Here is a 16,059-nt window from a genome sequence, read left to right on the forward strand (position 1 = left end):
AGAGCTTCTGTTGAAGTTTTTTTTATTTGCAAGGAATATTAATTTTTGTATTTCTATTTAAATTATTATTATCTATTTAAATTAAAGAAATTGACTAAAATATTGTAATGTCAATTTAATATGATCTCTCATCTCTTTGCGCTCAAAATGAATACTTTTTTAAATAGTACAAAATTCTCACATTGTAATGTACTTATTTATTTTGTTAACCAATCATTTGAATAATAATAACCTGTGTGAATGCTGCAGGATAATTCCTCAAATCTGAATACAAGTAATAATACAAATCCTCCTTATTTTCCAAACTATGATGAATAGTTCAAGCTATCTCTCACATGCAAGGATGCATTAGTCTGTCATACAATTTCAATACATTTTCCGAGCACTCCTAATGGCATTTTCATGCTATGGAATAGGTAATTAAATCAGAAAGATGGATCGAATTTTAACTGCATTTATTTCCGTGTTATAATCAGGTGCATAAAAGCTGCAATAATTCCTCCAATGGCAATTACCATCTTAAAGACCGTGTGCTTCTTAAGTGCTCTTAACCAGTTTGCAGCATCATTGCCTCCCTTTTGTCACATTGCTGTGGGGTAAAAAGAATTCCGGGAACAAAAAGAGCTTTATGCGAGGACTGCAGGAATGATAAAGGCGGTACGGACTACGCCTCCGCCTCATCCTCCGCATATTATGTGGCCTCATAATGAAATAAGCGCCACATAGCGCGACAACGGCGACAAAGGCAAGCACATCAAGGACATTTAGCAAGGATAATGTCAAGGGGAAGCGGATACCTCCAAGTTATCAATACGGGAATTACTATACATATATATTTTCAGGGAAAAGCTCTCTTTGCAACTTACCTCCAGCATATTGCGGCGATTTGTGTCGCATAAATTCCGGCAGCCAATCTCCGTGGACATGTACCAGCCACTGAATGTGGTGGCCGTAAACTGGATGCCGCCCACATCGAACAGCATGCTGGACACGGCGGGCAGGGCGTACCAGCGCAGTCCCAGCTCTGTGAACCATTCGAATCTGCAACGGGACAAGAGAAAGAGGGAATAGTTGTGGGTAGTTTTAACTCCTTTTTTTGGGCACAGTTTTGTTTGATATTTCAGAGACCGACGGACCACGCGATTGTGGATGCAAATCCATTGGCTATATCCACATGTCAACCCCTGGCCAGCTGATGTTCGTCTCTGACATAAGCTTGACTGGGTTTTTAGGTAATGCAAAGCACGGAATTTAAGGCAATGTAGTGGGAATTTGAGGTAAACTTTACTCACATTTTAATAGGTTGATAAAAGATTTGTATTTCAATAACATTTTAAAATAAGTAAAGTTACATTTTTCCTCAAATTATTAATAATTAAACATTTTCTCTTTTAAACCCATTAAAACCAAGACTTCCCACAAATAAATTCTCTCTTAAAACAAATTAAAGCCAAGAGACACGTTTTCACGTAAATTGGGTCTTGGCATAAAGTAGATTTATCGTAGACTTCTTATACATAATAATTGAATAATAATTATTATTAATACAAGAATTATGAGTTCAGAAACCACTTTAATTATTATTCAACAAATTTATAGTTTTGAAAATTCTGTTTTCGATTTTATTCACGTTTTCTTTTATACCAAAAAGTATTTAAGTTTAAATGCAGTAACAGTTCAAAGCAAACAGCAACCATGAAGACATGGATAGTTCTGTTGGCTGTAATAGCTTTTCTACACCAATCACAATCCCAAACCCAACGGACTAGGATTACTCGGAATAAAAACCACCAAAAAACAGTTAAAAGTATTAAGCAAATGATGGCCAATACAGGAGCCAGATACATTCCTGCAAATAGAAGACAATCACTGGCCATCGAGACCCTAAGCAACCATGATAACTTGGAATACTTTGGCGAATTATCAGTGGGAACACCGCCGCAAGTTTTCAATGTGATATTCGATACGGGGTCGTCCACTTTGTGGGTCCCAAGTGTCAAATGTTCGACTTGCAAGCCCCAGCGGATGTATAATTCGAGTGCCTCCAGTTCGTATGTCCCGGAAGGACAGAACTTCTCCATTCCCTACGGAAGTGGCAGTCTGAAAGGATTCTTCTCCATCGATACTGTCCGTATGTCAGGCCTGACGGTCAAGTCCCAGGTATTTGGTGAGGCCACCTCAGAGACGGATTCATTCTCAGGCATGGGAATCCTGGGACTGGCCTTCAACGATCTTAATTTTGGCATCAACACACTGTGGGACAACATGATCGCCCAGAGGCTGGTCAGGTATCCAGTGTTCTCCTTTTACCTCCGACGAGAGGGAACCTCTGACTTTGGCGGTGAAGTTATTTGGGGCGGCATTGACCATCGGATCTATAGTGGCTACCTCACCTACGTGCCCGTCTCCATGCCCGAGTACTGGCAGTTCACCGTAAACTCGGTGGATATTGGAAGGGAATACGGGGATCGTCTCTGCACGGGATGCCAGGCCATCGCCGACACGGGCACAAGCTTACTCGTGGTTCCAGAGCCCGCCTACCGGAAGATTAATCTTCTGCTGAACGCCACGGATGATGACGGCCTGGCCTTCGTGCCCTGCAGGAGTGTGTGTTATCTACCTGATGTCTATCTGGATATTGGTGGTACTATCTTCACTTTGACTCCTAAGGAATATATCATCAAGGTTAAGAGTAAAGGCCGGACTGTGTGCATTTCCGGCTTTGAGTATTTGCAGGGAAATCTGTACTGGATTCTGGGTGACATTTTTATTGGAAAATTCTACACGGTGTTCGATATGGGCAATGAGAGGATAGGCTTTGCAGAGGTTAACGAGAACCCGAGGTTTTTTACTTGAGATTGTAGATTGAGTGGGTATACTTGAATTAACTCTATATAAACTGAATAAATAAAGATGGATTTACTTTAAAAATTCAAAATTTTCTAAACTAATTTATGTCGCTTCAGAATATACTATATAGATCTTGAATTTTAAGAGTTTTTAGTTGTATTTCTTTCTTAATAAATTACTTAAAAACTTAAAAAATTCACTAGAATATTTATATCTTCATTTTAAAGCATAATTAAGTAGATTTTCAAATTTAACTTTCATATTGGCAACTGTCCTTATTTCTTCTAGTATACATTTCCAGATCAAAAAACATGTTTTCTCTTAAGTAAATCTAATGCCAAATGAAATGCTTTATCTGTATTCCTAATTTTACCAAACTTAGTCAGCTACCAGGTTCATTTGGTCACAGACCCCCTGCAAACACAGCTGAATGTTGACGATTGTCTTAAAGACAAACACCAAATGCTCTGATATTCTTTATGTCTATATTTTTAGTGACTAAAAATGGATTTATATAGCGTCATTAGAAAGCCAGAACCCTTTAGCAAATGGAAAGTTTCGCCGTTATTTTTGGCCGCGAGTAAACATTAAAATGTGGGGAACGATTCTATTTAAATTCCACAATCACCAAGAATTTAGTAACATTTGAATTTCAGCAGCAGAGACATGAAGCTGTTCTTGATCGTCATACTGGCGCTGGTCGCAATTGGCCAGACCAACGCCGAACTTAAGCGCCTGCAGCTCCATGCCAGCAAAAACTTCACCAAGACCCATGGCGGCGTAAGGGCGCAAAAGACCCTGCTGGCGGCCAAGTACTCCTTCCTAGTGGAGGCCACCACCAACTCCTCCTCCGCCACCAAGACCTCCGAGACCTTGCACAACTATGCGGACAGCGAGTACTACGGCCTGATAAGTCTGGGAACTCCCGAGCAGAACTTCAACATCCTGTTCGACACTGGATCCTCCAATCTCTGGGTGCCGAGCTCCAAGTGCCCCAAGTCTAACACTGCTTGCCAGAACCACAACCAGTACAACTCGGCCAAGTCCAGCACCTACAAGGAGAATGGTGAGTCGTTCAGCCTTCAGTATGGAACGGGAAGCCTGTCCGGGATCCTCTCCACGGATACCCTGACCTGGGCGGGCATTAAGGTCAAGGACCAGACATTCGGCGAGGCCTTGACTGAGCCTGGTAGCACCTTCGTGCAGGCACACTTCGCTGGCATCCTGGGCCTCGCCTACAAATCGATATCAGAGGATAATGTCCCTACCGTCTTCGACAACCTGATTGCCCAGGGCAAGCTTGACAAACCCATCATCTCGTTCTATCTCAAGCGTGATGGAACTGCCGTGCAAGGCGGTGAGGTTATCCTTGGCGGCGTTGACTCCAGTCTGTATTCCGGCAACCTCACCTGGGTGCCTGTTTCCAAGAAGGCCTACTGGCAGTTCACTGTGACTCATATCAAGAGCGAAGGAGTAGTGCTGTGCTCCGGATGCCAGGCCATTGCCGATACGGGCACCTCCTTAATCGTGGTCCCTTTGGCGGCCTTCAAGAAGATCGTTAGTTTGTCGGGGGCCACAACCAACGGCGCAGGCGAGGCCTTTGTCGCCTGTGGGCGCACTGCATCCTTGCCGAAAATCAATTTCCTTATTGGTGGGACCGTCTTCACCCTGGCCCCCAGGGATTACGTGGTCAAGTTTTCGGAGAGTGGCACTACCTACTGCATGCTGGCCTTTACCTACATGGAGGGGAACGTGCTCTGGATCCTTGGGGATGTCTTTATAGGCAAGTTCTACACGGCATTTGACAAGGGCCAAAACAGGATTGGTTTTGCTAGAGTTGCTGACTATTAAAACAGCTTGTTTTTTTTTACTGAAGCAGTAAAGTTTTGAAATATATAATATTCTGAGAAAAGCATAAAATATATGGTTAAGAATATATTCTAGACATTAAGACGGATTCTTCTTCTTCTCTTCTTATATCTTCCGAGATAAATTAGCAAAAATAAAACCTTCGCTTACCCCCGAATAAATAATATTTGCTGTAAGTAAAATCTGCATTTATGGATGCAGCCTACTCACTTGGGATGACTCAGCGGCACTTCCAATATCAATTCCGGCGGGTAATCAAAGTAGTCCGGATCATGACCGTTAGCCGATACCACCAGCGGCAGTATGTCCCACTCGGTGCCCTTGCTCTTCCAGCCCAGCTTGGTGCAGACCTGATGGATAGAGATGGGATTGGACATCAAATAAATGTGAATCGGAATCGAAAATCGACATGAGCTCGCCGGCGGCGGACATAAAAAGTGACATGTGTAAAAATAAATGGAGATACTTTGGTGGTGGACTGCCTGGCTGCCTAGTAGCTAGGTTTATATGCAAATACATCAGGGCGAGGGCGGTATTTGGTGGAGTTGCTGAACCCACAGCCAATCCCGCATATGCCACCCAATCCGGTGGCAACATCTGCTGCCGCATTTGTGCTCGTATTTATTGACAGCTTTGTTGTTTGTTCGGTTTTTGCGTATTTAAAAAGAGATTTATTACAACGAGTTATAGAGCGAACTTGCTGGCAGCCTCTCTGGGGCTTTTCCAACTTGTTGGTTCGACAAAGGTCGCATCCGTCGGATAGCCCACACTTCCCGGAAAACAGCGGAGGAGACAGATTTCAAAGGCAGGCGGCTGGCAGCAATTGAGGCGTGTAAATATTGTGATGGCTGAGGAAAAATATATTTATGCGAGTGCGATATGTAAATTGATAGCTGGATTACGCCACGGAAGTATGTGTATAAATAAGGCTGACCGTTTTGGACCTAGCCGAAACGTGCTCGAGTCGAGTATATAATTGGAAGTTGAAATCAACTCTCGGGAACGGCAAGGGAAGGTGGATTAAATGTTAAACCGCATAGGGGTTTCTTTAATTTTTACAAGAATTTTAAAAACATCTTAGTAAATATATTTCCTCTTTAAAATCTTCACTCACCTCTGTAAATTCCAGATTCATGGGATCCCCAATGATCTTTCCATCAGGCTGCTTATAGCCCGCATACGAAATTAACTGATTATTCCAAATGCGATAATCGTGCTTGGCATCTGTCCGTTGGGGAAATATCGTAATGGCCGATCTGGGAGAATAACGAAAATACGCAATCAAAACATTAAACAATTTTCCGCGTTAAAGTTTGTACAAAGTTCAATCTAAAACTTTTCCAAAACAACGCTTTCCCTCTTAATGTGCGTGAAAAGTCAAAAGTGCAATGCCAAGTGGAGAGAATGGAATGACTTTTGGGTGGCGCTCAAAATATTCATGGCAACAAATTTGGCACTCCTCTCTCTCAATTCGGCCAATTAGCAGGGCAAAAACATAATTTGCCAATCATTTTCCGCAAACACATCCACGGACGCACTGACGCCTGCCGCGCATCGGAGTAGATTATTGGAAAATTTGAAATTATGAGCCAGAGAGCATACATATGTATATGGGAAAATATTGAAAATTATGTGCAGCTCTAGTTGCGATTAGCGAATAACTAAAAATTCTGTGTATTCCATAATTAGCATAAGCCAGGCAATTAAGCCTGGCTGGTAAATGTGCGAACTATAATGAGTACTGTGAGTGTTAATTGTTCAAAGGAAAAGCGAATATATATGTATGTACAATTATTTTTTATATTAAACTTGACCTTACCTCAGGTTGCCTTTATTTGTGGCATATTTAATGTGGTTGCAAATGGCCTCAAACATGCCGCTTGTAGTGGTCACATAACGGCAATCAAATACCTGTGGAAAATATACAGAAAAATATAGAAACATTGAGCATTAAATCGTTCTACCCCTGAGGGGGCTTTTCATGTGAAAATTTAGCTTAAAATCTGGCTTCTGGCAGCAGCTAGAAAATACAAAATCAACGGTATTTGCTGTGCACAAAACTAAGAGTCACAACAATTGTTTTTTCATGAATTTTAAGTGCCAAAGGGGAGGAGCTCCGGCTCCCCCGGAGGCTCTACAGCCGTCCAACGGGGCGTATGATAAATGTGACATAAATTTCTATGTAACTTCCATATTTGCTTTGTTTTCTGGCATGAGGTCGCATAATAGAGTGGGGGAGATATGTAGGGAGAGTTGTTCACAACTTGTTCATACATTGAAACCCTTTTTCAATTATTACGCTTCAATAAATTTTTTCAGCAATATTTCAGCTTCTCACTCTCGATTCCCTTTCGCCTGTGTTATCTCCTGCCGGGCCTTTACAATTGTTTTTTTCACACCTGCTTTTGTGGCTTTTACCTATTTTTTGGGGCTTGAACTGGACTAGGCCAGAGTCCTTACATTTGGCTTTATGGGATTTCTATGTGGCAGCCGCCACTTGAAACTGAAATTCATTTTCTGGCTTCCAAGGAAGCGACCCGGATAGCCCCTCTCTTCATTCGATTTTCTGCTGTGTTGGTTTCTGGCCCTGTTTTGGTTGTCGTCGTCCCAAGGGGGGGCGTTGCCAATGTAAAACGAGTTTCCTAATTAAGTTTGGAAAGCGGTCGAAACCAAAAACCCTTTTTAAGTGCTTTGCCCACACATATCTCATTTCATTTAAAGCAAAGTTTTCCACACTCTTTTTTTGTTTTATGAAAAACATGTTTAAGTGGTATTGGATAACTTTTGCCGGCTCTTTTTTTAATTCAATGAAATATCACATAATAAAGTTAAATTATGAACCTGTAACATTATAAAAACATGGCAAAGGTTTTTATACACAAAAAGAGAGGAAAGTGGAGATAAGTTTTTAATACAAATTATTATTTAATATACAAAGTTTAGTTGAAAGAACTTTGTTAAGTGAACAAGGGGGAAACCCCTACTTCATTGGCCTTAAAAACTTAACTTTACAATTTAAAACGTATTTGTAAAATTTATAAAAGAAATTTTTAGTTTGATTTGCCTTTCTTTTTAGATTTTCGGGTCAAACTGTTTCTCTAAAGGATGTTCTAGCCTTCTTTTGTTATATAATATATGTAATATCATTTTATTTTTTACTAATTGGTATATTTACTTCAAAGTACCATCTATTTTTTATTAAATTCCTCAAGAATTCAAGCAAAAAATTACAGACAGAAAGCAAATACTTGTTTCTTCAAATTTCTTGATATATAATTTGCTTGACAAGGCACACACATTGAAGGTGACTTTAGTGTCACCTTTTCCTACTTGTCTCCAGGAAAATCTCCTTGCTTCTACATTCTTCTTCCATCCTAAAAGTTCTCAGTTTTCCTGAACATATACACCCAAGTCATTCAGATGGAAATGCAAATCTGTTCACACACTGCCAGGCGCACACCCACAGCCAACTATACTGCTGATCATCATTATAATTTGTATTTGTGTATACATACTACCCCCTAGGAGGAGGAATATTTCTTTTTGGCTAAATTAAAATTTACGAGGATTTGCATTTCAAATGTCTGCTCTTTGTTTTTTGTCTAGCATTATTCCCTTTCTGCTCTGACTCCTTGTCGCGCCTCCGACATTTGTTTTGCGAGAAGAAGGCATAAATCCAGAATAATGTGGCAGAGACATAAGCACACAAATTATATATATCTGTGATTTGTGCTCTGACAAATTTGCTTGACTATTTCGTTGAATTGCACACATTTAAGCCTAAATATGCCCTGATGAATTGTTATCATATTTTGTGGTAGATGATGAAAGCCGCTGAGAGTTGAGAGCTGGAGAGGTCATGAACTCGGTTTAGAAAGTCTGATAAATCGATGTCGCTTGCTTTTGTTAAATGTGGCTTGATTCACTCCTAGACTATCATCATATTTTCTTGAATATAAGAATATTTTCTGTTATTTTTAAAGACCCACCTGCAGCTTGGACCACTGTATCCGACCAATGCAACGTGAAGAATTGCGCCAGGCCAGTTTGGCTCCGTAAATCAGCTCGGTTTCGGTTAGCTGATAATGACCCGTGGTCTCAATGCTTTGGCGCACCTGCTTCCAGCGCGTTTCGTGGGCGGTGGATGATGTACTGCAACCGAGATAAAGGATAACAAAAGTCACTCTCACCATGATTAATTATTTATGCAGAAAACCCCAAAACCATCTATAAAAACCTGTTGATGAAACGGGCTCTAAGAATAATTGTTATTAAAGCTGTTCAAACATGAACACGGTTTTAGATAAGAAGCATCTGTTAGCGATTAAGTCCCAGCAGCAGAGCACGGCCTAGCACTTGTATGTGCATATCTATCTATTAATACAACCGCCACTTGAGACTATGTAACAAGTAACCCGAAATATGACCTCCTGTGAGCGGTCTGGGTTTGTTTAAGATATGCGCTATCGAGTTGCCTGTGTGCACTCTTATCGTACTTAAAATATTTCTCACGATCGAGAACTGTCCGATGCGTGGGTCTAGAACTAAGATCTACAATGTACATTCTCATGTTAGCTATATAAGCTAGGGTTTGAATGGAATAAAATCAGTTTCTTACAAAAACTCAACGAGATGAAGACTTCTAATTTATTTGGGGTTTTCAAAAGCTATGCCCTCTTAAATGCAAATTTAATTTAATTACTCCCACTCACCGCTTTATCGAGGTAAAGTACTGCTCCAAAAAGTCCTTGGCATGCTCCAGGATCAGGTCCGTTTTTCGGGCCTCCACCGCCGCATTGCCAATGTTCATGATGCTGCTCGTGCAGGTGGCCTTCGAGCAGGAAAGGATCTGCGGATGAACAAATAATAAGTCATCAAGTTGACAATGAAAACAGTTTGTGCCGCTGCCGTGTTTTTTGACAGCTTTAATTAAAGAAAATATAATTGCTCATTTAGGTAATTAAATTTTTATTGGCAATTCCCCTGCAGGGCTGCCAGGGAAAATGGGAAGTTAGCAGATAGAGGGGCAGATAGAGAGCAACAATGCCGGCAAGATGAAAATGAAATTAATAAAAAAAAAAGTGGCAAGAAAAAGAAAGAGAAAAAAACAGAGGCAAAAGCAAAAGTCCTGGAATCAGCAGAGCTCCCTGTTCGGAGAGAAAACGTTTAAAAAGCATTTCACTGTCAATTGCGGATGCTGCCTTCCACTGCCTCCCACTGCCTGTCCTTCTCAGCTTTTCCTGTGAGCGCTTTTCCCCCAAGCAGCTCCTTGTGTTTTTTTATGATGCGTGTCGTTGTAATTTTCATTTGCACTCCCTCTCAACGAACCTCAGCTTTTTCTTTACCTGTCTCGGTTTATTTTCCCGACGGTTTAATTTACTCAACGCCGCCTTCTCTCTTGCCGCCTGTCTCTAGGCAAGACGACACTACATACAATCCACCCAAGACACCCGCGGTCATAATTAGTTTGTTTTTCCAGGCAGTTTAGCTCTTGAATTGGCTTAGCCAAGTGCGGCATAAAAACCGCTCAAGTGTCGCGCAGTCTAACTAAAAAATTTCATGCCGCTCTGCTTGCTGCAATTATGTCACTCATACGCAGTGTGTGCCGCAGCAGAAGCAGCAGCTTGGCGAAGTTTACGAGACAATTTAACTAGGCTGCGGGGGAGGAGTTGATGATAAAAGGGGTAAGTCAACTGTTGGGGGATTAGGTGATGAAGTGAGCACGAAGAAATTAAGTGGATTAAACGGGGAAATGATTGACTTGTCTGTTGTAAAATCTAAGTTGCAAGGGGGAATTATAAATTATATTATTATAAATTCCTATACGTAGAAAATAAGTACGTTTTGTAGATAATAAAAGGAATAACTAGTTTAGTTTCATTTTGCGTTTGAATCGTTTTATCAAAATAAATCGGGAGAAATCTCAAATACATATTTTATTTATCAGAATTTTAATTTCTTAAAATGTTCTTAAAAAAATTGTATATTTAAAAAGATTTTGAGAACATACTGCCAAACGAGTAAACCCACAATGTACTTTCCTTCCAAAAGCTAAATCAGAAACGTTGTTAGAAATTTAAGACCCTCAAAAACTAACCACCTTTGGCAGCTGCACACACGTTAAGGTAATAAAAGTGGTAATGGCAGTAAAAGTGGTAAGGGCATTAAAACTTGCAAAAGCAATACCAGTCAAAAGTTGAGGCCAAAAGAGAGGAAAAATCTGAGGATTAGACTGCAAATGGACCCAGAGGTCTCACTTTCCGGAAAGTCACATTAATTTCTATGCTTCTCTTCTCTGACTCGTCAACCACTGCAGCCACAATAAACTGCAGTTGCAACTAAAAGCCACACACATTGCATTGTGTGCGTAGAACAAAAATGCAGAAGGCTGAAACTTTGCCAATTTTCACTCAACTGCGCAGCACAAATTTATGCAACAGAAGGAGGCAAGCCAGGAACAAGGCCCCAAAACAAGAGCAACTTATACCACACGACAGCACACATGACAAGAATTTGTTATTTAGCAACTGAATGGAGGCGGAGGCGGAGAAGGAGGAGTTATTATAAGACAGATTTACTCACTCGGAGAAAAAATAATGATTATTTTTCATCCGGAAGAAGCACGCGGGTTTTAATTTTGGGAAAGCGAATTCTTTTTTTTGGGCGGGAATGCAAATAATTGCCAGCGCGCGACTGGTTAGCACTCAAAGTTGTCCAAAATTGTTTTATGTAAATATAAACAGGAGAGGAGCTGCTGCTGCTGCCGGAACCGGAAATTGTTGCAGCTGCAGAGCGCCAAATAAATACGAAAAATATATATACATACATGTATATATAGACGAGGCAGGGCTCTGAAAGTTTCTGGCGTGTAAGTTTGGTTTTCCTACGGCCACGTGCCACCCCAAACTCCATCCCCGCCAGCGGCATTGCACTTCCAGCCCCCCGAAGGTCTGCCACTTCGCGCCAAATTTCTCCCTTTTTCCGCCTTTTTCAATGTTTGCAGCTGAATTATGAAAGGCTGCAGGGGGAACAGAGGAGAAAGTGCTCTTGGGGAGTCGTGTTTTTTACCCAGACAACAACGAACTGAAGATGCACTTGAACTACAAATAACTTTCATAGAAATTCGGCAGTAGTAAATAAATAATAAAACAAGAAAGGAAGCTAACTTCGGCACGAAGTTTGTATACCCTTGCAGATTGGTTTATATTATAGATTTAAATGCTGAAAACACTCACAAAACAAAGTTTCATTACATTTTATCTATACTTATTATGTTTACAGTTTGACAGTTACAGTTTTACATTACCAGCTTTACATAATTTATACATTTACCGATCGCTTCTATGGCAGCTATAAGATATAGTTGTCCGATTTTTATGAAATTTATACAAAAATTCTAGAATAATAAAAAAAAGCTTATATCTCAGAGTAAATAAAAATACGTTGAAAAACAACGAAGTTATAATTTTTTCTATTACTTTTCCTATCGTTCCTATGGCAGCTATAAGATATAGTCGTCCGATTTTCATAAAATTTAAACCAAAATTTTGAAATAATACCAAAAGCTCATGTGTCAAAGTAGATTAAAATACGTTGAAAAACAACGAAGTTATAATTTTTTCGATTAATTTCCCGATCGTTCCTATGGCAGCTATAAGATATAGTGGTCCGATTTTCATAAAATTTTTACCAAAATTCTGGAATAATATAAAATGGCTATATCTCAAAAATGATGGAATAATATCGAAAAACAGCCAAGTTATAATTTTTTTTCCAAAAATTTATCGAACATTTGTATGGCAGCTATATGATATAGTCGTCCGATCCGGCCCGTTCCGACATATGTAGCAGTGAGAGCATATAGAAGACTATATGCAAAGTTTCATTCAGATAGCTTTAAAACTGAGGGACTAGTTTGCGTAGAAACGGACAGACGGACGGACAGACGGACAGACGGACAGACGGACAGACGGACGGACAGACGGACAGACGGACAGACGGACAGACGGACAGACGGACATGGCTAGATCGACTCGGCTATTGATGCTGATCAAGAATATATATACTTTATAGGGTCGGAAACGTCTCCTTCACTGAGTTGCAAACTTCTGACTGAAATTATAATACCCTGCAAGGGTATAAATATTAACTTGAAATTGAGTGGGTTACTTCGTAGAGAAAGAAAAGAAATGTAAGCTTTTTTAATATTATTTTCCGGTGAAAAACTATTCAATGAAATTTAAAAACACAACTCAATAACTTAAAATAGTTTGTTAGACAACTCTAGGAAGCTCAAGATATGAAGCAATAAAATTAATATTAAAAATATAAAATATATTTTATTGTTACCCCCACAAGTCCACACAAGTTCCCTGGAAGAGCCCATGTTGCAGCCAATTTGTTTTTCAGTTGAAAACCATTGGCACAAGTTCCCCAAGACGCTTTTCCGGGGCAACAGCTCCTTACCCCTTGGCCCTTGAAGGAATTCAAATATTAACTGCATTCAGTGGCAGTTAAGTTTGTTTTGCCACTTGTGCCTCACCTTTTGGCAACGAAATTGAAATTGCAATTGCAAGGCAACTGGGGTACACACAAATTAAATGAAAATGCTCTGTCTGTGGTAATGAAAAATGCAGGGAAAATATTTGCCCAACTAAAGTTTTTCGGCAAAGTCGAGGAGAGCATGATATTAACACAAAGGCAAGTAAATAGTAAAATACTTAAAGCCACACCGCTCAGGGAGCTTCGTGGTGAAGCCAAGGCTGGTTGAGGGATGGATTAAGCAGAATCCTCGCAACAACTTGGCGGTAGTAAAGTTTTATTAACTCGAGCAGCCCTGGAGCCAGGCGAAGCGAAGCCAAGCCCTTCTTCCACATGCTTAAGACACTAAATCCCGGGTGTTAAATGCCCTCGATGTAAACTTAAATTGCCGCCAGTCTACAGTCCATCGTTTAAGCAAAGCTTCGTTATTATAATTACCTGAGGGAGAGACGAAGGAGTTTCGGGGAGCAATTTGCATGTTGTTCGAGTACTTAAATAAAATGGCATGCTGGTGCAAATATAATATTTTTGCATTGCATAATTTTGCGCACATTAAAATGCAGTGCCTCCTCCGAGAGGCTACAGCGCCAAGGGGAAATGAAATTTGATTGTGAAAAAGGATTCGTAGCGCCATTTCCGTTGTTGGCGTTGATGCTGACTTAATTAGCATGGAAACTGTAACTGTAACTGTAACAATAACTAGAAGTGGGACTGGAACTGGAACTGAAACTGGGTCTGAAACCAGGACTGGGGTGTGTTCCTGGCAGGACCTCTTCCTGGGCTAATTGAGGTTAGGTGTCCAACTTTAAAGCGACTTCTGACTTCTGACTGGTGCTTATGCAATTTGCAGCCCGAACACCCCAAGTGGTGTCAGCTTAATGAGGTTCGAATCACCGGCGCTGCCGAGTCAGTTTTGGCCAACTTCTACGCGAAAGGTGTGCCAATTAAATTATGCAGATTGCGGCCTGAAGCCGCTTCCGCATGCATTTGCTTAATGAGCCTAGCGCATATGCGAGCATTGATAAATATTAAATATTTAAAGGAATATTAAGTGCAGGAAATGTGGGAACTACATTACTTATAAATAGTTTATTTATACAAAACAAATCACAAATTGTAACACATTTAAAAACAAAATAAATACATTTTTCTTGACTCTAAACTCTTCTGTTTGCAAGACCCCAAAAAAGAAAGTCTTAAATAGCATATCATTCCAAACTCTATGGAAAAAATACTTGAAAAAAACTTCAACTTCAAGCCACTTTATTACGATGAGAAAACTTTTGTCGGCTGGCAAAAGAATGAGAACAGTAGGGGCCTTTTATTTAATCCAACAAACAGCCTGGGCACGCACTCGCATTCGGGCCAACTTTTGCATAAGGAAAGAGCTGTAAAACGTTCCAATTGCAGGCAGAGACTGGTAGGAATAAATAATCGAAATGAACGACTATAGAATACTCTGTAGTCAGCCTGGGGAATATTAAAAGAAGCTATAAAATAGTCTGTTATTGAGTCTGATTGAGTTTATTTAGTTGGATTTTATATACTTGGATTCCCTTGATTGCTGAGATCCAAGGATTAGAAGGAAAGATCAATAAATTAGAGCCTAATATCTATCTTTAAAATTTAGTTTTTTATAAATAATTATTAACTAGTCCTGTATAATAACCAATACACCCCAGTTCCCTTCACAACCCCTGGTATTAGCTAGCAAACAAACAAAAGGAACCCACATGCAGTCACACAAACAATTACATGGCCGGCTAACAGCGTCATGAGCATTAAATAACTCCAACAAGTATGCAATGCTTCTCGGATCCTTGCTCTTTGCTCCTTGCTCCCTGGCCCTCCTTTCTACGCATTCCGAGAAGTCAAACTTTTAGCCAGAAGTAAGTCTGGCTGGATGCTGTGAATTGTTTTACTGCCCTTTTATTGCAACCTCGCTCGTGCACGCACAGCTCTAGCTAGGACTCCCCGTTGGCCACGTGCAGTGGGCTAATTATAGCCGGGATTCGGCAGGATTCGTGACTCACCTCGCGACCCTTGCAGTGCAGCGTGTCGTAGACCTCGGGCCTGCCCTCGATGTTCTTCAGTCGCATCGGCTTGCGCATTAGCAGGCTGCGTCCCTCGTCGTCCAGGTGCATAAAGCTGCAATTTGGATAGAAGATAAAGAAATCGTGGCTAAAGTGGGTGGAAAGTGGCTAGTGGCAGGTGACAGGGAAGCTTTGCACTTTATTCGCGCAATTTGTCTCAAAGTATTTATTTAAACGAACGTTGCTCGGAGTCTCTAAGCTGTGTCTCTGTCGAGACATAACTCAGCGGCTAGAGCTTGACTTGAATAATGCTTGCTGCTTATGAATTTCATGTCCCTTAAGTGGCTACACAGCTTTTGTTTGTGTCTTTTTTATACCCTTGCAGGGTATTATAATTTCAGTCAGAAGTTTGCAACGCAGTGAAGGAAACGTTTCCGACCCTATAAAGTATATATATTCTTGATCAGCATCCACAGGGGAATCTTTCTAGATATGTCAGGAAGAAATCGATTTTTTGGCCATTTTTGCAAAATTTTATAAGGGGTTACATCATTAAAATTTTTGATTTTGATAAAAAATTGAATTTTCAAAATTTTTAAATGAATGCAGATTTATTAACTGTAGAAAATCTTGCACAGAACAGTTTTCCGATTTAAAATTAATGCTCTTTTGGCCGAGTTATGATATTTTTAATTTAAAAAAAAATCCAGAAGTTTTTTAATATAAAAAATCCGATTTTATAATACAAAATAATATTTTTCCAAGT

General features: G+C 40.3%; 3 protein-coding genes across 3 annotated transcripts in view; 2 read left to right on the top strand and 1 right to left on the bottom strand.

The window, feature by feature from the left end:
- The window catches only part of Nos (Nitric oxide synthase), a 43,082-nt gene that overhangs the window by 15,137 nt on the left and 11,886 nt on the right, over positions 1-16,059 (bottom strand). The window contains exons 3-9 of the mRNA XM_017170558.3: positions 15,294-15,408; positions 9,432-9,568; positions 8,709-8,871; positions 6,539-6,630; positions 5,834-5,975; positions 4,930-5,069; positions 867-1,041 (exon numbers count right to left, since the gene is read on the bottom strand). Of these exons, the coding sequence (XP_017026047.1) occupies positions 867-1,041; positions 4,930-5,069; positions 5,834-5,975; positions 6,539-6,630; positions 8,709-8,871; positions 9,432-9,568; positions 15,294-15,408 (964 nt within the window). The remainder of the gene's footprint in view (positions 1-866; positions 1,042-4,929; positions 5,070-5,833; positions 5,976-6,538; positions 6,631-8,708; positions 8,872-9,431; positions 9,569-15,293; positions 15,409-16,059) is intronic.
- LOC108077281 (cathepsin D) lies at positions 1,702-2,948 on the top strand. Its single transcript, XM_017170559.2, has one exon. It carries the CDS (start codon positions 1,819-1,821, stop codon positions 2,854-2,856), a length of 1,038 nt encoding a protein of 345 aa, XP_017026048.1. The 5' UTR covers positions 1,702-1,818; the 3' UTR covers positions 2,857-2,948.
- On the top strand, positions 3,517-4,721 carry LOC108076835 (lysosomal aspartic protease). Its single transcript, XM_017169863.2, has one exon. The coding sequence runs from the start codon at positions 3,517-3,519 to the stop codon at positions 4,699-4,701; it is 1,185 nt and encodes a 394-aa protein (XP_017025352.1). The 3' UTR covers positions 4,702-4,721.

The sequence above is a fragment of the Drosophila kikkawai genome, chromosome 2L (assembly GCF_030179895.1).
Source record: "Drosophila kikkawai strain 14028-0561.14 chromosome 2L, DkikHiC1v2, whole genome shotgun sequence".
In the NCBI taxonomy this organism is placed as follows: domain Eukaryota; kingdom Metazoa; phylum Arthropoda; class Insecta; order Diptera; family Drosophilidae; genus Drosophila; species Drosophila kikkawai.

Excerpts from the sequence above, each read along its gene's own strand:
- LOC108077281 (XM_017170559.2), top strand. The coding sequence starts at position 1,819 with ATGATGGCCAATACAGGAGCCAGATACATTCCTGCAAATAGAAGACAA.
- LOC108076835 (XM_017169863.2), top strand. The coding sequence starts at position 3,517 with ATGAAGCTGTTCTTGATCGTCATACTGGCGCTGGTCGCAATTGGCCAG.